General features: G+C 46.1%; 1 protein-coding gene and 1 long non-coding RNA gene across 4 annotated transcripts in view; one reads left to right on the plus strand and one right to left on the minus strand.

The window, feature by feature from the left end:
* The window catches only part of CDCP1 (CUB domain containing protein 1), a 54,386-nt gene extending 38,161 nt beyond the window's left edge, over positions 1–16,225 (minus strand). For all 3 annotated transcript variants that reach the window (XR_010024881.1, XM_063114334.1, XM_063114333.1), the window contains exon 1: positions 16,113–16,225. Coding sequence is in view for 2 of the 3 variants with exons in the window: in XM_063114334.1 (XP_062970404.1) it covers positions 16,113–16,194 (82 nt within the window). In the remaining variant the exon portion in view is untranslated. The remainder of the gene's footprint in view (positions 1–16,112) is intronic.
* LOC134391338 (uncharacterized) lies at positions 10,589–13,612 on the plus strand. The gene is made up of 3 exons (XR_010024938.1): positions 10,589–10,681; positions 12,008–12,232; positions 13,152–13,612. It is a non-coding gene; the product is annotated as an uncharacterized LOC134391338 (long non-coding RNA).
* Positions 16,226–25,108: the final 8,883 nt, after the last annotated feature.

A 25,108-nucleotide genomic window follows, 5' to 3' on the forward strand; every position in this document is an offset into this window, starting at 1 on the left:
ATGTTTCAATAAATTTAAAAAAAAGAATCATAAGGTGTGCTTAACTTTTTTTAAAAAGATTTTTTATTGTGATAAAAAACCAACCAAATTAATAAAAAAGAAATGGGAAAAGAACACCCACAAATAAGCCCTGTAAATATTTTTTCCCTACTTTTTTACTGTGGTAAAATGTGTACAACATACCTTTTATCACTTTAACCATTTTTAAGTGTTTCTTTCAATAGTATTAAGCACGTTCACACCGTTGTGCAACCCTCGCCATCACCTGCAACCCTCGCCATCACCTGTCTCCAGAACTTTTTCATCCTCTCAAACTGAAACTCTGTGTTCTTATTAAATAATAACTCCCTGGGCTGGCTGGTTAGCTCACTTGCTTAGAGCGTGCTGCTGATAACATCAAGGTCAAGGGTTCGGACCCCCTTACCAGCCAGCTGACCAAAACCAAAACAAAACAAAACTCCCATGTCTCCCCACAGCCCCAGCAACTACCATTCTACTTTCTGTGTCTATGAATTTCACTACTCACGTCAGTGGAACCATACAGTATTCGTCCTTTTATGTCTGGCTTATTTCATTTAGCTCAACGTAGGTGAGAATTAATTGCTAGTCATTAATTTGAATAACAACCAAAAATTGAGCAAAACTACATACACTCAAAATTGTGTGTGTGTGTGTGTGTGTGTGTGTGTGTGTGTGTGTATACATATATAAAATAATCCCTTTAAGAGGAAGGAGAGCAACGCTTCTTTAAGCAAAATAATGTCAGTAACTGAAAAGATGGCAAGGGGCTGTGAGAGGCAAGAAGGAGCACTTCTCAGGTGAGCAAAAGGCGGTCACAGTGCCGCATGGCCTGTGAGGCACCCACAGCCCTGCTTTCCGCCTCTCGGGCTACACACAGAACAAGAGTCGGCGGGGACAGGCTGGGGACGTGTTCTGACAGGACTGCATTCTCTGGCGATTAGCAGAAATATAGTAGAAAACTCTCTAACTTGTCTGAACGTAAGCCTATTCCTCCCTTACTGTTCACCCGCCCTCATTGGATGGTGCTAGAGGTGCGGGTGGGCGGTGGCAGGGAAATGCTTCATCACCAAGTGTCCACCATTGGCTCAGCCCGCAGCTTTGAAAACCCACCCGGGAAGGACGGGGGAGGGTGCAGGAGAGGAGGTTCTATTTGGACAGAAACCTCTTCTGGGGCCCCGTCCCTCACCCCCATGTGAGGAACATGGCCTGCTTCGTGCACTAGTCACTCCAGTCCCTGGCCAAGCGTGGGACACTTTGGACAAGCCACCTTGCCTCTCTGAACTGCAGGGGTTTCTCATCTGAAGAGTTTGGCTAAACACGTCAACTGTGCAGGGCTTTCGCAAGAACTGGAATGAAACCATATGTGCAAAGCACAGAGAAAGCACGTGGCAGGCCTCAGCTAGTGATGGCTGCTATCATTACCATCTTTCCGGAAGGGCAAAGCCCTGGGCCATTGCACACTGGGGTGGGCAGATTCCAAGATGACCTCCAATGGCCCATGCCCTTGTAGAATCTCTTCCCCTTGAGAGTGGAAGGGACTCTGAATGTGGTAGGAAATCACTTGCCTGATTAAGTTAGGTTGTATGGCAGGTTGACTTTAATTAAGGGATATTTTCCTGGAGAAAGGGTCAACTTGTGAAAGGGATTCAACATGAGGGGGATTCTCTGCATCCGGTTTTGAAGATGGAGGGTCCCCATGGCAAGGAATGCAAGCAGCCCCTAAGAGCTGACAGCAGCCTTGGGTTTCCAGCCAGCAAGGAAATGAGGACCTCAGACCTACAGCCACAGGACTCCATTCTGCTACAACCATTGCACTTAGGAGAGGACCACACACTCCAGATGAGAACGCAGCCTGGCCAACATCCTGAATTTAGCCCTGTGAGACCCTGAGCAGAGAACCTACCCACGCCGTACGTATCTGCACTTCTGGCCTACAGAACTGTGAGCTAATAACTGGGTGTTGTTTTAAGCCACCAAAGTTGTGGCAATGTTACTGAAATTGAAAAAAAATACAGAACTCATAACTAGATGTGGTAGAAGGCAGGGAAAGATGGGATGGTTTTTGTAGGCCCTGCTGAGCTGCTCAAGGAAAGGAGTTTGGATAAGTATAAGGTATTGTTTGGGATGCTGAGCCTGCCTTTCTGAGCTGAGTTACCATTATGGAAGGTGTTATGGAAATGGGGACAGCCTTTATGGAAGTTTCGCAGTGAAACATTGTATTAACTGGAAAACTTCAGTGTCCAGGTACTGAAAGGTGACAGAGAGGAGGGTGATGGGTAGGTCAGAGAGAAGGTGAAGCTGTGGCAGGAGAGCTCACGGCTGGCCGTCTCACCTGGACCTGTGGGCTAGGCAAGAGGAGGGTCCCAGAAGAAAACAGAAATTGGGGAGCGAACAGAATAGTGGGGAGACAGGCCTTAAAATCCAGAGTCCAAAAGAGGAAGCTGTGTGGGGCTGGCCAAGGCTGAAGGCTGGCAGGAGGGGGTGTCTAGGGATGATGGCAATAATGTAGCAGCCCCATCTGCTCAGCATCTGCCACATGCCAGGCCATTTCTATACACTTCCTTTAGCTAAATTGTTTAAATTTGCAGCTGTGAAGGCACACAGCTGAGCTTCAAACCCATCCTGACTCCAAAGTCCATGGACCTTCTGCTACTCTAAGACATACACTTGCAAGGTCACAGGTTGCCGGGGAGCCTGGGCCCAAGTGCTTAACCTGGATCCCAGCTAGAAAGGGGTAGTGGTCCAAGAGACTCAGCTTGTTTCAGTTTGTACCATTCAATACAGCAGTGCAGAGAGAGGTGAGGGTGTTTTCTTTCCCGAACACCCACTCTGAATATCCACCCTACACTTTACCCTAGTGTGGAGGCTCCTGTGACCACAGAGAATGTTCTGTAGGTAAGAAGGAGGCCAGCCATCCAAGACTCTACCTAGCGTGGCGCCCTCCCTTGGCACGTAATCTTGCCTCTCAGAACACCCTTAACCCTTTCTCATTAATGACAAGTCCTGGGCAACCAGCAATGGCACCTACTCACCCTATCTCTGACATTCTGCCATCTCCGGCACTGCCTTTATTTCCAGTGCTGGGGCAGCAGTCTACACACTGCTGTTAACACTGCTGAAGGATGACCACCAGCTGACTTGCCCCCTCCCTGCTCCTTCATTGCTGTAACTGGAGGGACAGACTGCAGCACAGCCCACTGCAGCCAGGGCACGGGAGGCAGGGGCCACTTGGGATGTCAGCCTCCACCGAGTGTCAGCTGAGAGGGGGTGAAGCTGGTCTACCTGTTTCTTAACTACAACGGCCCAACCTCTTGATCATTTAGGGGGACTGACTGGGGAGTGTGGGTATCTCACCATCTCAGGAGCCAGGACAGCCAACTTGGATACATCCTTCAGTTTAAACCTCCCATTTTAGAAACTAGGGATTGGCACCTTTTTTATGGTTGTTGTGTCCAGCAATCTTAAAATGGGGTGGGGGTGGGGAGGAAAACTCACACAACTTGAGATAGGGAATAAGTTTTTGAATGAGAACCTCACAAATGACCATGTGCCAGATCAATAAAGCGATTCCTCAGGTGAACCAGGCAGCCCAGGGTAACAGGTCAAGCAAAGGAAAGCGGCATATTCCAGATCTTTGGGGCCTGCAGGGGATTGGATGCCCTCCCAAAGTCACTGAAGCTTAATCCCCACTGTAACTGTTGAGGGTGGTAAATCCTATTATGGTAAGTGAAAGGTGGGGCCTTGAAGAGGTGATTAGATTGTAAGGACCATGCTCTAGTTCATGGGCTTGGTTCTGAGGACTTTAAAAGGAGAGCATGTGAGGAACTATCTCTCTCTCTGCCCTGTCATTTTCTGCCATGTGAGACCTCCATGTTGCTGTAAAGCCACCACCAAAGAAGACCCTCACCAGATGTGTTCCCTGGACTTTGGACTTCCCAGCCTCTGAAACTGTAAGCAATACATTTTTTCTTACAACTTACCCAGTTCCAGGTATTCTGTTATAAGCAACAGAAATGGACTAATACAGGACCAGACAGGCATACTACTTCCTCACCCAGAGGGCCCAGGGCAGCCTCCAGGAGGTTTTATGTCAGTGAGGATGGCCGCTATGAAACATGTTGTATCAGAATTTGGTTACTATGGTAGGTGTTATACCAATAAGGAAGGCCATTATAGAAAACGCCATGTCAAGGGCTGGCCAGTTAGCTCAGTTGGTTAGAGCACCACACTGTAGCACCAAGGTCAAGGATTTGGATCCCCATGCCAGCCAGCCACCAATAAACAAACAAACAAATAAATAAATAAACAAACAAAAACACTGTATCAATAAGGATAGTTGCTATGAAAGATGTATCCACAGGGATGGCTGTTACAGAAGGTATTGACATGGAAGGTGTTAAGTCCACAAGGCGTTTGGTCATCACGGATGAAGTTATACCAACAAGGAAACAAGGATAGTCATTTCCATTGTTGGCCAGTGTTGGGACTAGCCAGTGATCTTAAGATAATTGTGACAAAAATTTACGGGAGTGAAAAACTAAGCTGAGGGACCAAGAATGCTGAGATGGGGGTTTCAAATGCCTGGCTCCAAAGGACATTGTGTTGGTGGGTGGGAGAAAAAAAATCAGATAGTTATTCCTGAAAGGGAGAGAGATTGTGGGTCAGAGAACCTTCCTCTTTATGAACTATATTTCCTCCTTCCAGTAGAAGTTGGTCCCGCTGCTAAGAGCTGTTGGCAAGGAAGGGAGAGGAGCATAGGAGTTCATCTAGAGAGTTCAGAGTAATGAAGCATTTAATCCTCATTCAACTTCATTCTGCTTTGCTCTTATAGCTGGTCTCCAGTTGTAAACCAAACATTGAAGAATTAACTCTGAATTACATCTTTCCACACAATGGGTCACTTAGCAAGTTGTCATTTCAGACATGGTGGGAGATGCCTTTTTAAATATTAAAACAACACTGTTGGATTATTGGTAATTACTAACAAAGCCATATTTCCGCTCCAGGGCCTATCTCAGGGTTTTGTTAATGATGTCCAACAGACCTCAGACACCAGGAGAACATCTTCTCCTCCCCTTTTCCTGCCTACAGAAGCTATATTGAAGTTCTTATACATATATCTTTTGCTGTACTTATCACACCAGGCAGTATCGCAAGCTCAAATATAAAAGGTGACCCTCTGAATCAGAGGGTGCATGCTCTATCACATACTTTGTTAAGTCAACTTTTTCAAAACACATCGAACAGAACGAGACCAAGGCTGCTGGGCCACCAGTTTGCAGCCCCTGGTTTAGGTGTTTGAATCCCTTCTAGATGGGGAGCCCTGGGAGGGCAAGGGACGGGCATACAGAGCTAGACACACAGGAGGCTTCCAACATTTGTGGAGGAATGGAATTTGTTCCCTCGGTGACTGAGGACTAGGATAGATCTTTCCAAGACATTCTAGACAAAAATCAAATTCTCTAGGCCTGCTCAGAGGTAGGTCCTAAAAGTGGATGGGGAAAGACAAAAAACAAAACAAAACAAAACAAAATGCAGCAAGTTGCTCTTTAAGCACTGATGCTACAAGTGGAGAAGGCAGCTTTGGGTATCAGTTCCTTCATTCCTAGTGACTTGATGCTTCTACTCTGGCCCTTCTACACACCCAAATTCTTGCAGGAAGCAATTTTAGACTTTTTTTGAAGACAAGGTCTATCCTTGAAAATTTTGTTTTAATGCAGCAAAACTATTGATTGCTATACTCATAACTGGCTTTGAATTATTTTTACTTTAAAAATATTTTAAAGGCAAAGCTATAGTGATAGAAGGTGTATTAGTTTGTTTCCATTGCTTACAATAGAATACCTGGAATTGGGTAATTTATAAAGAAATGAAATTTATTTCTTACAATTTGTAGGCTGGTAAGTCCACAGTCCAGGGAACACATCTGGTGAGGGCCTTCTTCTGTGTGGAACTCTCTGTAGCAATGCAGGGTGTCACGTGGTGAATGGGCTGAGCAGGAGACCTAACCTCCTCACTTGCTCTCCCTTTAAAGCCATCAGAACCATGCCCATGACTCCATGAATCCATTCAGAGGATACGGTCCTCATAATCTAATCCCCTTTTTAAGGCTTACCTTTCAATTACCATAATAGGATTTCACAGCCTCTTAACACTGTCACGGTGGGGTTACATTTCTAATACCTGAACCTTTAGGGGACACATTCAAACCATAGCAGAAGCCAAATCAGTGGTTGCCAGGGACCGCAGGGCAGGGACTGATTGCAAAGGTATCTGGAGGAACTTTGTGGGGTGATGAAAATGTTATATCATGCACTTGACGGGACCCATTGAATTGTACAATTGACAGGGGCGAATTTTATAGTGTGTATGTTATACCTCAATAGAGCTGAAAATATTTTTTACATTTAGATAAATAATAGATGAAGCACAAAAAATAAAATGCTTGAACTGTATGTAAAAAGTCTTTCTTTTACCCTTGAATCTGGTTCTCTTACGAGAGGCAACCACTGTTACCAGTTTTTTGTGTGTTCTTCCAGCAGTAATCTATGAATATGAAAGTGTGTATCTATGTACCACCCCTGCTTTTATTTTGCTAAAATGTTGCATGCCCTACTCACCATTCCGAATGTTGTATACTTTCCACAACATATCTTGGGGGTTACCCCACATCAATTTACAGAGAGATACCTCATTCTTTTAAATGGCTGTCTGGCATTCCATTGTTTGGATGAAACATAATTTATCTAAACAGCTTCTAATGATGGACATTTGGGTTGTTTACAGTCTCTAGCTACTGGGGCAAATAGGAGAAGATGTTTACCTAGAGTATGAAGGTGTCAGTGGGACACACCTTTCCCAGCATCCCAGGCTCCTGGCTGGAACTTGGGATGTATTCCCTGCAGAGGCAGAGGCCAGAGAGACTGGAAGATATTTATTTGAGGGTTCAGCTACATTTGGTTGTGCTGGGCTTCTGCAAGATGACCCAAGCACGGTTTATAATTTGAAAAATGTCTTCTATGCTCCGACAAGATAAGAACTTGCCCTTGGCAGATTTAGCCCAAGGCTGAAGTGCCTGATCAGACCATCAGCAACTTCCTGGCCAGTTCCAGAGTAATTCTCCATCTCTCAGCAGGGATTAAAGGCCAGGGCCCTTCCAGGCTCCATTACACAGGAGATCTAACTCTGGTTAGATCACTCCAGCCCAGTCTTGGTTTATGACACCTGGTCACAAGGATAGCTACGATTCTCAGAAGCCCAGTCGGGCCTTCTTGTTCATGTCTCATGTGTACTGGTCATAACATTTAAGTTGTATAAAACCAGTCTGGTCAGTCCCTTGGCTAACAGGAAATTCATGTGTGCGTAGGCACTCACTTGCAAACAATTTTTTAAAACTTGTTTTAGTGTCATCGAGAACAATTTCTTGCACCTTTTAATCGAACAGCTCCAATTCTAGGAATTGCCCCCACAGATATCCTCATATGTGCCCAAAGTCAACCACACTGGGATAGTAACCAAAGCAGTGTGTAGGTAGCAAAAGCCTGAAAACAACCTCAGTGTCTCCTGACAGGTATCTGGTTACACATACTATCATAGCCTGGCTTTTTGGTCCAGATTGTCTGCCTATTAAAAATCTAAATGCCCTTCTTTGGCCCAAATCAAATAATCAAAACCATGACAATTTTCATTAATTGAGGAATTTGTTCTATGGCTGACACTGCGCTAAGTGATTTACATACATCATTTGATGGGGACCTCCAGCCACCCTCAAGATGCTGCTGTCCCTACTTCGTAACTAAGGACACTGAGTCTTAGGGAGGTTAAGTAACCTGCCCAAATCACCTAGTTAGTAAGTGGTGGAGCCAGGATTGAATTAAGCTTTTCCCAGCTCCAAAGCTTGTCTGAGTGATGTTTCCAGAAAGCTAGAAAGGCAACGGGGAGCCCAGTGAGACCTTTGACTCCTGTCCTTCTATTTCTCTGCCCTCTCCCTCTGCCAGTTTCCGGGCTGGAACCTGAGGCCTTCGGAATATGAATCTGAGGAAATGGCAAATGCAGCCGTGAGCAGGGAGCAACCAGTGCCTGGGAGGGGCTGGGAGTGTGTATCTCAGAGATGCCCCAGACCCAGCACCAGCGAGACTTGTCAGCAGGGCAGTGGATGGTGAGGATGGTGAGGAAGTCTCATCCCACAGCCTGACCCCTCCTGGGGCCTCTGGCAGGGCATGACTTCTGGCAGGAGCAGCGGCATCAACTCCCCGCTCTTGGCCTGCACTTCTCCTCTGCGGCTGGCGGCCACTCTGCACAGGAGTCGAGTGTCTCTGTCTGGGTCCAGGAGATAGCCTGAGCCCTTCAAACTCAGAGGCTCCATCTAATTGCCTTTGCATCCTTGGTAATGACTCAGGAGCTGCTCACCACGTCTGTAAGTTGTTCTTGGGCTCAATGTTGTTTTAGCAAAACATCCTTGTTTGAAATAGCCTGCTGTTCCTGCCTCCAGGTCAGTAACGGAAGATAAGGCATCTGTTTGGACAAATATGTACATGCCAGGATGTACACCATCCTAGCTTAGCTCCCAGCTGGACCAGTTGTCAAGAACTGCAGAAGCTTTCTTATGGCTCCAAGGGCTTTGTGACATGGCAGATGGCCAAGCAAGTGGGCAGATCCCAAAACAAAGATGACAGCCTGACTTCAACTCCATGTAATCTTTAGGCTCAGAAAGTTGCTGAAACTCTTATTTCTGGAGACTGTCTTTATCATCCCAGGCAAAGGCAGCAGATTGTCACCTTGTACATTTTTGCAGAAATGGCACATTTCACACAGAACACTTTGATCTTCTGTCATTGAGGGTAGGAGTGTTTGCACTTCATTTCAAACTTAAAATTATACCATCTGTGCTCTTGGAACAATTTTAATTATCTTTTCAAGACATTCCTAAATTTTTTAAGAATGTTCACACCCTGAGGTGAAGCATTTACTGGCCTTGCAGTCATATTAGTGAGCTGCGTTTCTCTCTAGCAGAACTGACAGCTGTTAGCAGGAGGACAGCCCATCCGCGACACAGTCGGACAAGACTTCCAGTGGCTCCCTTGGCTTGGGCTCCACTCAGGACAGAATTGAAAAGTGCAGATGATTTTTAAGTATAATAACTGAAGAAAGAACTTTTAATTTCATAAAAGTTTAAGTGAATGTCTAAAGGTGAGTTCTGATTTTCTACCATATTCTATCACAAATTAAACACTCCTATGTAAAGAAAACCAAACCAACTGAGTTGGGTCACTGTGGAGTGATGTGGTTAAAATGAGGGGAAACGTGCAGGTTAATACAAAGTTCTTGTCGTTATTGTTACTGCTACCAGTAAACTGTCCTTCACACATGGGGACACTGCTGAGCCACATCACAAGGCCAGATACTTTTGGTTTAGCTACTTCCTTCCAGTCTTTTTTCCTAAGCTCACATGAGATATAGACAGAAAGATAGCAAACTCGCATAACTAGAGTCACAAAGTACATACACACGGTTTCTTTCACTGTATCACAAGCAGTTCTCCATTATTTTGTGGCTATTCCCCTTGAAGGCGTCCAGGAGTAGGACTGCATTCCTGCAAACCCACCCACCCCCATCCACTCCCTCCTGGACACACGTTCAAAGGAACAACAAAGACTATGGGCATGTTCTTCACTGTGAAGATGCCAGGCCCTGGTGTGAGGCAGAGAACGAGGACCACTGGGTGGTCTCTCCCACCCTCTGCAGGGACACAGCAAGCTGTGGTCCCATCTGAAAATCCACATTTTCATTTTTCTACTTTCTAGTTTTTCCAGTATTTGAGTCCACACATGCAGCCGCTGGGACTGTGTTCCCTCCTCTTCCTCTTCTGATTTGCATCAGATTTGGAGCCAGAAGACCCAGGCTTTAGAACTTCCTGCCCTTGCCACCTTCTAACAGTGTGACCTGACAAAGTCACCTAACTTTTACAAGCTCGTTCTATCTCCTAGAAAGACTTGCTCTGAGGCTTGACCTGGATTATCCATTTGTTTATCTCACAGATGTGTATTAAGTGCCGACTACGTGCCAAACACAGTTCTAGCCATTTAACTCATGGTGGTTGGATATGAAACCGTCAAAGCTGGTCCACCAGATCGGAAGTCCCCAGGAAGGCCACAAATTGGCTTTCATTTAAATCAGCTGATACAACATTAAGGCTGGAGGTTCCTCTGCGTGGCCCAAGCCCTTAAAGATTGGTGCACTGAGTCCCAGAGAGATGAGGCAAATTTTCCCGAGTCATAAAGCTAACTGTTGATGGGACCTGAGTTTAGAACCAGGTGTCCTGACTCAGCTCTGGTGCTCTCACCACTCCTCCTGCTGCCTTGTGAACTGAATATTGCCAGCTTCCTCCTGGGCTCACAACTGCACTACACAGCCCAGTCTCCCTTCCAGTTGGGCGGGGCCATGGCACTGAGTTCTGGCCTGGGAAGAGCAGCAGAAGTGATACGAGCAACTTCTATTCCTGGCCCATAAAACCTCCCACGTGAGATTCCTTCGCTCTTCTTTCTTCTATCAGCGAGATGCAGACAAACAAGGCCCCATGCTGAAGACGGCACAGCCAGGAAGTGCAAGGAGCCGGGTCCCCAATCACTGCTCGGAGCAGATCCCTCATTTTGGATCTTATGTGAGTAAGAAATAAACACCTGTTGTTTATTGTGAGCCATTGTACACATTTGAGTTTGTGTTACAGCAGCTTAAGATATGTTACACCTTTAACTATGAGACTCATCAATGTAAAAAGTCAGTAAGAACTAATCAATCACCAGGGTAAACACGAGAAGCCCCCAGTGCCCAGGCCTGTCTTCAGTCTAGATGCACAGTCTTCACGGCATCCTGATCACTTAACCAAAAGTAAATATTTGAAGGGAATTCAAAACATTTCTCTCACCTAAAGTTTGTGATTGGTTTCAGCTGGAAAGAATAAAGGACGTAATAAATGGTAGTGTGAGGTGATGAACAGCTTACACTCTGGAACGAGTGCCCAGATTCACAGAGCACCACCACTTGGTAGGTGTGACCTTGGGCAAGTTGCTTCACCTCTTTGTTACTCACTTTCCTCCATCTGTTCTTTGAGGCTTTCTGTGCAAAGCCTTTGACCCAGTAACTCCTCCTCCAGGAAGTTCGCCTATAGGTAAGCTTGTCCGTGTACACAACAAAGTAAACTGTAAAGATGGTCACTGAGGCTTTGATTATAGTAACAAAAGACTGGAAACAACCCATCAATAAGGGGCTGGTTAAATATAACATGGTATTCTCATGACAAAAGAATCTTATGCAGCTGTGAAAAAGCACACAGCAGTTCTATACATTCTGTTATGGAATAAACACCAAAATGGATTGCCAAGTAAAAAAACAAGATGCATATGGGACAGCCTATACTATATACTGTAGTATGCTCCCATTTGTGTACAAAGGGAGTCACTTAAACTTATAAACTTGCACATGCATAAAGAGCTCTGGAGCAATGCACAGGAAACCATGGCTGCCTCTGGGAGGAGCCCTGGGGATAGTGGTAGAAGGGGACATACTTTTTCACACGCACTTTTTTGTACTATTGGAATACTTATCTTGTACATTGGATTCTCTTTCTAAACACAGTTTTTAATTGTTTGAAAATTTAAAACACATACACATTCTTAGAACAAATATGAACACAGAACTCAGTAAGTGTTGGTTGATTTTTTTTAAGATGAAAGAAAACAATTTCTGGAGTGCAGACAGTATGTCTCAGATGACTAGCAAACGTTGCCTTCTGGAGTCCCACTGTGCAGCGGGCATGGGACCTTGCTGTTGGGAGCTGGGTTCTGGAGTCAGACACCAGCAGGGTAGCCCTGGGCAAGTCATTACCCTCTCTGTGCCTACTAAAGGGAGGCTGGGAGAAGCACTTGCTTGCGGATGGAGAGCTAAATGACATGACTCACGAATACCTCCTTGACTTCTATTTTCTCAGGAGAAAACAGCTTCATTTTTTAATTGTAGAACTTATATTTCAACCATCAAAGTTATTTTGGGCCAATGTCTGTTTTGGAAACATGCATATTTACATCTCTGAACACAACAAACATTTCAAACAAAACGATGTTCGGCAAGTCTCAACTTAACCTTCCAAATACAATAGGATCAAGAATGTCAGGATCAAGTGGAGACACCCCAAGTATCAACAAAGGGAGGTGTGGTAAGTTAATGCACACAAAGCAACTGTTTGTGAACAATCCTGTAAACGGTTCGGCAGTCCTCAACTGATGTCTCAAGCATTAACACTTAAAAGGACTGGTTGTTATTTATATATGGTATCTTCCTGTGTTTCATTATGCTTTCAGAAACTGCTGGGGGTTTTGCATTGCTGTGCAATGGGTTGTTATAATTTTTGCCACATGAAACAATGAGACAGATGTTGGGTGCTGGTTAGTGTTTTCATGCAGAACGTCTGGTCTTCAGTAATGGATTACTGATATTAAGCAGGAGGTGCTTACATGTAAAATACTCAGAAGAGTGGCTGACACAGCAAATGGTCAACAGCTATTATAAGTAGCAGCAGTAGTTCGTAATTTTAAAAACTGATGGACCAGATACAAACCAAAGCTGAGGGCAGGAACTTAGCTCCCCTTGCTTGGTTGTCTAGAATGTTGCCAGCTGCCTGGGAGAAGTTGATGGGCTAATTACAAGGTTATGGGAAGTGGTTTAATATAATTTGATTGTGGGATAATTTTTATAATTTAGAATGGTAATTAAAGGGTATCAACTTTTCTTAATCATTGAGGCAGAGTGCCTTAGCCACAGGTCCCCATATCAGCGGTTTTGTCATCCCCCACTGCCCCACCCACCCTGACCTCAATCAGGGGTTCTTCTGACCAGCAAACTCCACTCCCTCTACCCCAGACCCCCACCCCTTTCCCACCCCCTGTCATCCAAACCCAGGTCAGCACTGCTAGGCAAAAACGCAGTTGAGGCTTGTGTTTCTTTCGGCAAAAAAGTGCTGTTAGGCTATTAGTATCACCCAGCTAGGGAGCTGCTTCTAAGACTCCTGAGTATCCACCAATGCTGTTCAGGCCCTGTTTGCTGAACTAGAGGGAAAGAGAACATTTCATCCACAGATACTGGTGAAACGACAATGACGACAGCAGGAGAGTGTGAGGAACGGGCCCTCACCCACTGACAGCTGGAAGCACATCAGGACAATGGGACAGACTCTCCGCAGGCAACGTGGAAACATGCATCCGCAGCCCTGCATTTCTCTCGACTCTTTGTCCCAGCCACTTAACTTCCAGAGTTTTAACTGGACAGAATAATCAAGAATGTGCAGAATGACATGGCCACAGAACACATTATCAGAGGTATCAAAATGGGATAATCCAATTTATACTATTTTATAATCTCGGCAACATGATGATAACATTGTTTCATGTCATTATATTGTGTGTGCTACATACTTTTTAGTGCCTCTTCACTGAATAAACCTATGAAAATTGATACAAGCAGTCTAACAATAGGAGACTGGTTAAAGCCATACAATGATCCCATTTTTTGGTTTGCACACACATGTGCACGTGCACACACACGATAAGATTGCACCAAAATAAACAAGGTGGTTTGCTCATAGATGATTTTTTTCCGTTTTGGTCATATTTATCGCCAATATTTCTACACTAACTATATGCTATTTAAAACATTTTAACTATTGTTTTTAACTTCCTTCCACCACATTGACAGCCAGGGAGAATCCCCAGAACAGCATGTGTGGGGTTGGGTACAGCCACACAGTTGAAATGGCACCATGAGAGGTGAACCTCGAGGCTGATGGTAGGTACCGGTGCACCTCTATGACTGACTGACAGAGCAGCCTCCAAGTCATGCAAATCTGTGGGTGTAGGGGCTGGGTGGGGGCTCGTCAGTCCGGCCAGTTACAAGTTCCAGACAACAGCCGGCAGCTCCTCATGTGAATCTGAAGAATGACGAGCACACACTCACCCAGGGGCAGCGAACACATCACGTGATCCGTCTGCTCACATTTCAGGCAAGAATCAATGGCGGCAAGAATGGGGTGACCGACCCAGACTCTGGTGTCTGAGCGGTTTTTGGAAAGCAACCAAAGTGCAGTTTTAACAAGGCTGTGATTCCAACTTAACCAGTGAAAATTTTCACTCCTGAAAATGGGAGAGCGGGTGGGAATACAAAGTCACACAAATACACCACACCAAGACGCAAACTTTCCTTCAGTCTTCAGCTGTGCAGTGAAACCAAGTTCATTTTCGTTCTGCTGAGTCTTTGTTAAGAGAGTATGGGGATTTATTAAACAAACCACTGTGCCAGGGTTCTGGCTTTCTTCATCTTTTCAGGAAAGACTTCAAAACCTTCTCAAAGGCCTCCAGCAATTAGAGCCACCCCAAGACTCCAGGCAAAGCAGGTGCACTCAGCAATTGCCCCAGCCACAAAAGCCCTCAGTTCAGCCCAACTATGTGGCCTCACAGGGACAGTTCCTGAGACCATAAGGAGGAATAAGAAAGTGAAAGGGAGAGTTTCTAGGCTTCCTGGTATTTATACATTGAACTGTGAGACAAGACTCAGCCAGTGAAGAACTTCTGGAAGGAAGAGACTCCATTGGAGCTACTGGAGACCAAAATGACAGCCTCCCCAGGTCACAGGGAGAAAAGAGACGTAACAAAAGGCAGTTCAAGGCAGGCAGTCATTCTTGTCATTAGTATACCTCGATTGCACCATATTCTTACTGGAGGAGTTCTCAACTGGAAACATCTTAATTCCCAGAGTTTCAGTACTCCTCGAAGAGTGTGGGCACCCATTTCTCTCACACACGTATTTATACACATTTTCACTCCCTAAATCATTTTTCATTCTCAAACTGACTTTTTTCTTCAAAAGAATCTTGAAAATTCAGGCCTAAGAAATTACAGTAAATATGCAAACAACGTTTTAAGTGAGGTCTTAAAATTCTGTCTACTGTGCAGCAACATGCCAGCTGATGAAGACAGGAACCAGGAGGCTTTCCCGTGGTGTTATTTGTATTGATGGCAGTCACCGGGACGCCCAAGACCAACCTCAACTACTTAGTTTTATTCCTTAATTTAATTTACCCCAATTTACCTACCTGCCACACACAAACGCCCCTTGAGTGCAGCAAAGTGTTTTAAAGACCCCAAAGCCTTCCTGAATAATTCTGTTTAAAACACACCAAAGCTAGTCTCGGGAAAGGAAAGGCCTCTTATCAAGTTGTTACAGGAAAAAACCAGGTTATTTACTACGTTCTAATACTTCCAGGGCCCGCAGGGCACCTCCCTGTTGGTACAAGTCGCTGGGACAAGACGGTCCTTCCCCGCAACAGGAACAACTCGAAGTTCACACCCATCCCCCGAGCAACCCTCGCAGTCACAGTCCACTGCACAGAGGCGGGAGCGGCGGGGACTGTCCGGCCTCCGGGGCGCAGATGCCCCGCGGCTTTTTCCCACCTGGCGCTCACGTTTTCCAGTTAATGCCCCTGAACTTCAGGAGAAGCGGAAGGGAGGGTGCGGCCGGGGAAAGAGGTGATCTGGTGGGAAATCCGCAGGGCGAACCACCGTTTTCTTGCACCTTCTTTCTGGACCAGGGAGGAGGTAGAGGGTGGGCCTGGAGAGGAAAGCTCTCATCCCATGGCCTGGCCGGGTGTCCCCCCAAACACCGGCAAAGCCCCCAGGCGCGGCGCGCCACCTCCCGCACGTCCTCTGGGCTCGACTTGCGTGCCCTACTTCTTCCTTTCTGGGCCAGCTCCGGCCTCGTCCTCCCGGACAGCGACGATCCCCACGCAGGGACACGCCCACCTGCCGCGGCCCGCGTCCAGGGCGAGGTCGCGCGAACCCAGGAGGGCAAGGCCACCGCGCCGGACCCGCAGGAGCCGGGAGCTCCCGGGGACCCCGAGCCGTCCCGGCATCCCGGCTGCGCCGTCCCCGCCTGGCCCCCCGCGCGGCGCCCTCCGCGCCCAGAGTCCCTCCGGCCCCTCGTCGCCTGGCGCCGGCTGACGGGCCACCGCCGCCACTCGCCGCCCGCGTCGGGCGCACTGCACGTACCTGCCCCATGCGGTAAGCGCGCCGCCCCCAGCAGCAGGACCCACAGCAGTGCGATAGTGACCCCGAAGTCCAGGCCGGCCATGGCTGCGGGTCGCCTCGGCTGGGAAAGCGACTTTGGGCCGTGGCTCGGAGCGGCGGCCGCGGGCGCCCGAGCCTGGCACCGGCCGCGCTGCGCTGCGCTCCGCCCTGGCTCGCTCACCTGCGCGGGCGCACCGGCCCGGGCTCCGCCCTGCGCAGCTCCGCGCGAGCGGCCCCGGCCAGTCCCTCCTCTCTCCTCCTCCCCTTCCTGCCTCAGCGACCGCCTCTCCGCCCGGGTGCGCGCTCCTGGGCCGGGTTGCTGGGTCCCCTCCACCGCCCACCGCGGCGTTGGGATGGACTTGTCCCCACCTTCCCGGACTGAGTTCTCCAAGGGCTGGGAATGATCAGGTCTGTTTGTCCAAGGGCTCGAAGGCCGCCCTTAGGGGAAGCCAGTCTGCCTTGCTTTCGCTGTCCAGGAGTCGAAGAAGGCCATTGTGCGCCCCGTTTTGGAGGGAAATCATATTTGTGTGTCACCCAAACCCTGGCTTCCTCTGCTCTCTGCTCTGCTGCCTGACTTGGGCTGGAGGCTCACCGGACTTCAGAGCCGGGCTACGGCTACTCTCTTGGCGGGACTGTGAGCCCGCAGCTTGCTCCACTCACGTCACCTGCTGTATTTCCAGTGGCCACAGCAGCCCTTCCAAGTTACAGACGAAAAAGACTTGCCGAGTTCCACAACCTGCCCAGCTTTGTTAAATTTTTGAAGAAAGAACGAGCAAGTAAATGAATCCATGAGGCTGGACAAGGCCAAAAGAAGAAACCTAAACAGGTCCACAAGGGCCCCTTGGTTGAGCTGTAAGAGGAGTGGTATGTGTGCCTTTGTTGAGTTGTGAATGGACTAATATGTGACCCTTCACTAAGTTGTAAATGGAGCAGTGTGACCCTTCACTGAGTTGTAAATGGAGTAGCAAGTGCCCCTTTGTGAGTCTTGAGTGCAATAGCGTGTGCAGCGTGGGCTTGAGGCATTCAAGTCAAACAGCAGGCTGTAAAATCAGTGGCACTGGGCTGCATTCCCACCTCCCAGCTGCAGGAGTGCCACCTGCCTCTGGCTTCAGAGGTCCTTTGGGCTCTCCTTCCACCCTGCAGGCCACACACCAAGTCCAGGATTACAGGGCCACAGGGGGAGGTTCAGGAGCTCTTAGCTGACAGACCAAGGTTCTGCCAGAATTACCCCATGACCCCTTGGGGTTACCTGTGCCCCTGGATAGCCAGAGGCTGGGCCAGAGTCACCCAGAACAATCTGGGAGGCCTAGGATGGGACCCAAAGTACACGCAAAAGCATCAGTCTACAGTCTAGCCCCAGGGGGAACTGAGCCTCTCCCTGCTGCCCTGACCCTGATTGTGAATAGGAGTGAGAAATCATCTCAGGAGTGTTAAATAAAAGGCCATTGTTTTGGACTAAGTTCCTGCACTAGGCCCCAAAAGACCTGACTAAAAATCAAAAGACAGGCGCCCCTGCTAAATTCCACATCGCTTAGGTTGTGGTGTGACCTTCCCAGAAATCAGGAGAGAGATAACAGTCCAGTTTCCAAACAGGCCGCTTTAAATCTTCAATAGCTACGATGATTAAGTTCCCTCTGCTTTAATCCTTACATAAAAAGGATTGCCTGAAGTAACCTGATGTTAAATAATCAGTTATTTTTCTATTGTTCTGTCTCTCAGTCCCCACCTTACAAGGAAAGTAACTTTGGAATAACCAATTTGCTTTTTGTTCTTTGTTTCTGCTTTCTTCAGCTTTTTCTGTCTATGAAACCTTCGCTGTTTGTAATCAACTTCAGAGCACTTCTCTGGTGTTTCCCGGGTTGATCCTCACATGTGGCTCCCAGTTAACTTTACAAAATTATTTCGGCCTAGACAGCCTTAATTTCGGTAGACAGGAGCCTCCCTTCTCTGTCTTCAGTGATGAGAATAAAGCAAACTCTGCCCTCTGGCAGCCCACAGTCCGTCAGGAGGCAGAGATGTGAAGGTTGGGGCATGACCCAGTGCACCCCCGTCCCTGAGAGGGTAGGACTGTGTAGTAGGAGGTACCTTAGACTTTACCTTCTAGTCCACTTCCCTCCCTCCCAGGCAGATAGATGGGAAAGCTGAGGCCTAGAAGGAAGGAAGGTGATGAGAAAAGTAGGGAGGCTTTCGGTTCTCCCCACCGAATTAAGGGAAAATTCATCAAGAGAAAGAAATATTGACAAAAATCTAAACACCCTTTAAAAATGTTTATGCTGGCCAGGAAGGTGAAAGTAGATTTGTCTTTTCCCCTAATTCTAAGCTGGCATATGTACCCTACCATCTTTTTCTAGCATTCGTAACACCAGTGTTTCCCACCTATAGTAATGACAGCAATAATAACAGAATGGCAAGGTGCTGAATGCAAAATACCAGAAATATTGCTTCACAAATTTCAGCCTAAGGAACAAGCTACGTCATTACAATCTCGTTTCTCCAAAGTTTGCTTAACTGGCCTCCCTGGAACAGTTGACACCGACTCTCTGAAAATGGCATGAGGGTCAATAATTCCTAGATGTGGGGGATCACTGATGGTCCTGGTAGACGGCAGCCCAGAAGAAGTAAGGAAAGCAGGGAGGCGTTTCACCATCCTCTGCATAACAACCCACCCATGTGGTTGAGCTCAAGTTGTCCCGAGGTAAAGTCATGGTCCCCACAGTGAGTGTGAGCAAAGCATTGTCCAGGTATGGACATGTTTTGTCTTTGCAGACATGGCTGAATGGATATTTCTTATTTCTGAACTGGAAAGAAATCCAGGCAGCTATGATCTGTTGTCAGAGAAAAAGACTGAAAGGTGAGTTTTAAAACAAACTGTCCCATCTAGTTTTGACCTTTTCTGAAACCCTACAAAGGCTATGACACAAGGATTAAAAAAAAAAAAAATGTGTAAGTTCACAAAAGTGGGGAGAACAGAGAGAAGACAACATCAAAATCATCTTGGAAGCTAGATGGCACAGGGACAAGAGCTAACTGCCTTAGGAGCCGGGAGATGGCAGAACCCTAAGCCAGTACTGGGGAAAATTGAGAAATAACACGATTTACACCATGGAATCCTAAAAAAAAAAAACCAACCAACCAACCAACCAACCAAACAAACAAAAAAGCCACTCAGGAAATAGCAGCACAAGGTATTCAGGAACTGGAGGGTGAAGGAGGAGCTAAAACAAGGAAGATGGGAGAAAGCTGTCTGAGAAGTGCTCCAGTTAGATCCTAGACTCTGTCCTCCATTCCTCCTGGCTGGGCAACTGCCCCTCCTTTGTCCCAGCAGAAGTCTGAAGTGTTGTTTTCTATAGAGGTTAAAACCCAGGGATCTGGGCTAAGGGGTGACAGGCATAGCTGAAGGCCCAGGAAACATTCTGAAAATAGGTAGATAAAGGGAACATATGCATTCTGACTGCTGAACTGGCCTTCCACGGTGTGAGAGCAGGGCTTTATCCTCCATACTGGAGATGGAAAGAGTCTTCCAGGGAATCTGACCAGCCCAAGAGGAAAGACCTGAAGCTAGGACACTGACATGCTAACCCCATGATATCCCCATCAACATGCTAACCAAACCAGCTCCCTACCATGAGGCTCCAACTCATCTCAATCTCTCACTCTAGGTATGACCAGTCAGGATTTCAAGACATCTGAGGAAAGCTTCTAAAATAGTGGAGTCAAAGCCAACCAACTAACCAAACAGAAAAAAGCAACCTGGAAGAAAGACACTGGACAAGGAGAAGAAAACAAAAGAAAGCAAAACAAAACAATCACTAACTTGCTTAGAGAGGTAGCAGATGACATTCTATCTATAAAGCAGGAACAGGATGTTATGAAAAAAAGAATATTTGGGGAAGCACAAAAGCATTCTTGGTAATTTAAAAAAAAATTATAGTAGGTATAAAAATAAATAGAAGGATTGGAAGAGCTCACAGAAAGTGAAGCAAAAAGCAAAGAGATAAAAAAGAGAGAGACACACATTGTACACACGTATTGATATTCAACTCCATATCCCACAAATATGTTTAATTGATTATTTTTTCAATTAAAAAAGAAAAAAAATAGGAGAGAAAAGTTAAGAAAACTGGGGGTCCAATTTAGGAGATCTAATATCTGAATAGTGGGTTTTCTAGAAAGAGATGAGAAGACATTATTAATGATTTAATTCATGGGCTGGCTGGTTGGCTCAGTTGGTTAGAGCTCAGCCTTGTAACACCAAGGTCAAGGGTTCAGATCCGTATACTGGCCAGCCACAAAAACAAACCAACCAAAAAAACCTCAAGAAATTTTCTGGGCTTCAATGACATGAATTTCCAGATTTAAAGACACTTCTGGTATCAATTTTCTGTATTAGTTTATTTCCGTTGCTTGTAACAAAATACTTGGAACTGGGTGATTTATAAAGAAAAATGAAATTTGTTGCTTACAGTTTCTGAGGCTGGGAAGTCCAAAGTCCATCTGGTGGTGGCAACAGTGACCCAGAGGTCTCACATTGCAAGATGGTGGAAGCAGAGAGAGCAGGTAGAGAAAGCAACACAGACTCTCATCTTCTTTTAAAGCCCCCAGAACCACACCCCTGACCACCATTTTTAATCCATTCACTACTGCAATCACCTCTTCAAGGGTCCACCTTTCAATTACCATAATAGGATTTCCTACCCTCTTAACAGTCACAGTGGGGGCTAAGTTTCTAATACATAAAACTTGGGAGACACAATTCAAGTTCCCATGAGTTTTGGGGGACATAATTCAATCCACTACATTCTGCCCCTGGTCTCCCCAGACTCATGTCTTTTCACATGCAAATACATTCATTTCATCCCCAAACTCTTGAGCTGTTGGAACTCAAAAGTTCAAAATTCAAAGTCCCATCTGTGAAATCAATATAAATCACCTACTTCTAAGATACAATGGTAGGACAAACAAAATCCAGATTTAAAGACTCATGGAGTGTTCTGCACAATGGATAATACAGGTTCACATCAAGGTGCATTGTGGTAAAATTTCAAAAACCTGTGAACAAGGAGAAGATTTTATGCCTTCCAGAGGCAAGAAATGGGTCTCACACAAAAGAATAAAAATCAAAATGGTTTTGGATTTCTCAAGAGCAGCACTGGAAGCTGGAAGACAATGAAGCAATGCCTTCAAAGTTCTGAAAGAAAATAACTTCTAATTTAGAATTCTATGTCCTGCCAAACTACCAATTAATCGATAAGTAGAAAAAAGGCACTTTTTCCTACCTCCAAGATCTTAAAAATAAAAAACCACAAAAGCCCCCCAAAACAAAAAACAAAAATATCCCGCACACTTTTTCTCAGGAAAATACTGGAAGATATGTTTCATTGAAAAAAAAAAAATGCATGCAACCCAGGGAGAGGGGATACAGGTTTGTGGGGCTGAACTTAATCCCCTTAACAAAAAGAATACAAAGTTACAAACAGAAAATCAGAAAAGTAATTGTCTAGAAAGAGGAAAGAAATTCCCTGTACCAGCCAGCTGCCAAAAACAAAACAAGCAAATAGAGGAAAGAAATTGCATCAAATTATAAACTTGAAAAATTGAAAAATATCACGAGTGTCACAAAATCCAGAAAAATAACATAATATCTTTACTGTTAACTTTCTGGCACCGTTCTGTATCATTCATTTCTTCAGGTCACTGCAAGATGCTTCAAATAAGTTAAGATGCAGTCTGATTTGTTGGAATGCATGAAACATGAATTCACACCCAGAAATACTCACTGTACATGGAACCAGTTTTTTGCCCTACAAATACAGGAATTCCTACAAATTCTATTTGTGTGATTCCTATTAAGTATAAAAATTAAAATAGTACGGTGCATTTATAATTGTATATACTGCATTATCAATTTATTTCTAACAGGAAAAAAAAACCCTTCGTTTTTGATAAGGCGTGAAGAGAAATAAATGTTCTGCTTAAGATCCTATAGTTTTGATAATAGGCAGAATCTTCCAGAGACTAGCTACTTTTGGCTCTATACATTCCAAACTTTATTCCTCCTCTTCCACTATCCACACACTTGTGGTGTTGGACACTGTAGGGCAGGTTCATAATGTGGTATCACCTCTGGCCTGGCTCCCTGTGAGTCAGTGTAGTGGGTGGAAGTATTCCTGGAAGCCATTATACAATGTGGGGACAAGCAATGACAACTATATATAACCATGACTGTGAATTATGTAAATACATCCCATCAAACCTCAAATAAATGTATCTCCAATTCAACATCCCTTTACCCAGATCCCCAAATGCCCACAGTCATTCAATGCTTATGTTGCATAAAGGGACATATGATGGAGAGGAGATGGGGAGAGAATATCTTTTGCAGTTAAAGTATGTACCTTTACAAATTTTACAAAGACATATGACCAGGGAAGCACATGCCCTCAGACGGGGCCGTCACAGTGATGTCTGAGTTTTCTTTGCTTTGTGGTATATTTGCCTCTGGACACAGGAAGCACAGGGAGAGGCAAGGAACTCCCAGGGTGATATGCACCAGGCTTGGAGAGCCCAGAATCCAGATAGAGTCAAGCTGTAAAATGTATGGCCACCCATTAGGGTGAGGACCCCAAATTCTGTAGCCATCCAAGGGAACAGACAGGTGGAGTAAAATCAAATGGAGTCATTGCTTTTAGTCATGAGATCCTCAAATAACCGTGGTGTTTGGCTGAGACACGCACACTCCCCCTGCCCAGCATATCTGTGCTCTGCAGATGCAGCTGAGCCACACACCACGGAGCAACTGCAGAGAAGGAGCCTGAGCCATGGAGTGACCTGCCAGCCTGGATACCCACTGGATTTTTTACTGAGAGGAATAAATTTCTCTAGTTTAAGCCTCCAATCACTTGTAACTGAACCTCATCCCAACGCAAACATAGGAGATGTTTCTGGTGTTGTGGAATATGTGAGGGAGAACAGACCCAAGTGGTTTAGTGCAAAAAGGAACTTGAACTAAACAGGCAAGATGAAATGGCTCAGTGACTGTGAAGGTGCATTCTGCAGTTAGTCGTTCTGGACTCAAATACAGGCTCTGCAGCTTGCAGGCTTGTGCAACTCCTCTCACCTATATATGCCTGAGTTTCCTCATCCAGGAACTGGGGCTGTGAGAGAGTATCCTTCATAGGTTGTGAAGATTAATGAGATAATATACATAACACATCTGGCACATGCTTGGCACGTAGTGCATGCACAGTCAAGTTAGCCAAAATTGTCTTTGCCCTGGGGGTTGGCATGAAAGGGGTAGGTATTGGTTTGGTGGGATGGAAGCCATGGAGAAGGAGGGGAGAACTCTAGAAAGAAATGAACTTCTTCAAGATCTCATTTAAACCTGAGAGTGTCAACTCCCCAAGTCTGAAAGTTGTCTCTGTTTTACTTGTCTTGAGGTTCTCAGTGCTGAAAACGGTGCTTGGTACATAATTAGTGCTCAACAAAGAGCGGGGAATGAATGAATTCATCTAGCTGAGAACCCATGGATTGCCCTGCTAACCAGGCCTGCTGAGCCTGGGGAGCCCTTTGAAACTTGTGACCCTGAAAAGATGAACATACAATTCATTTTAAAAAGAGGTAGGGCTCCTGGCTTCTGGAATGAAGCCATTGTGGCCCATGCCAGGTGTCTGGCAGTGACTCTGGCCTTGTGGGACTGGCCAGAGTCTGGTGGGCCAGGACTTTATCTGGTTTGAACAGAGGGTAGAAGGAACATCTGTCTGAATCTGGCAGCTTCTCTGAGACACTGCTTTCCAGATAATTAAACAAGTTAACAAATTTGAGATTCTTCCAATGCACAAATAGCTCTTAGTGTCACTGCAAATGCCAAGTACTGTTCGAGAGAGAAAACTGCCCAGTTACAGTTTGGGCAGAGGCTTCTCTGTGAGCCCTGAAACAGAGGAGTTTGCCATGGTCGGGGTGAGGTAGATGTTTCTTGGAAATGACTTACTTTGCCAAGTAATTTGCCCAAGGGGTAACCACATGGTAGAATTTCAGTCTTAGGATGAGTAAGACAAATAGAGAAAATCCTCGGGAGCAGCTAGTCATGCCGCCGCGGACTCTGTTCTGCATGACTCAGGAACTCAGCAGTAGGCGGCCAAGCACCTTCTGAGGTCACCCTACAGTGACCTGAAGTCTGTGATCCACGCTCCATCACCTCCCCAAATTGCACAATCTGAGAGGTCAAGGTAAAATGCTAGGGGGCAAAAAGAGAGGAAAAGTAGAGCTGGAGAAAGAGCTGTCTCTACTCCCTTCTTAAGGTTGTGCGACTGGCTGTCTGTATGTCACCTGCCCACAGGGGAGAGAAAGCCTTACCCTGCCCCTCCCTGGAGACCGCACCACCCTCGGATATGACCCATACCCACGTCAGGCCCCCACCTGCCAGCCTTCCTTCTTTCTTTTCTATGTTTTTCCTTGGAGTTTGGGAGGAAAAACAGCTTTTATAGTGCTTTCAGGGATTTTTCTTCCCCCTTGAGGGAGAATCAAGTCATATAACTGTTGAGCTGGAAGCCTTGGAGCTAATCTGCTTGTCACCTTCCCAATGGATGCAGGCCCAGAGAGGGTAAGTGACACAGTCAGATCATATAGCAGGTGACCTTCAGAGAAAAAGCCAGTAGTCCATGAGCTTTCCTTCCTAAAAACTCTTGGTCCTGACTCTGCCAGGGCATTGGGCTGGCCAGCATCATTGTGTCCCTCCCTCCTCTTCCCACCCTGCCACCCCCCTCTGCCACTCAGCCCTTTGCTGCTTGGCTTCCACCCCCAACACTCCGCTGAAACTTTTCTCCCCAGAATGGCCAAAGACCCTCCTCTTGGTCACACCAGTGTGGAGGCTGGAGACAGGAAGATGGCTTAGAGTGAGGAAGGGGATGGAAAAAGATTGAAACTTCCTGCCTCCTTGGCCAAGACTGGTTCAGAAGCTGGGAGAGCTAATCAGTCCCATC

The sequence above is a fragment of the Cynocephalus volans genome, chromosome 11 (genome assembly GCF_027409185.1).
Source record: "Cynocephalus volans isolate mCynVol1 chromosome 11, mCynVol1.pri, whole genome shotgun sequence".
Classification (NCBI taxonomy): domain Eukaryota; kingdom Metazoa; phylum Chordata; class Mammalia; order Dermoptera; family Cynocephalidae; genus Cynocephalus; species Cynocephalus volans.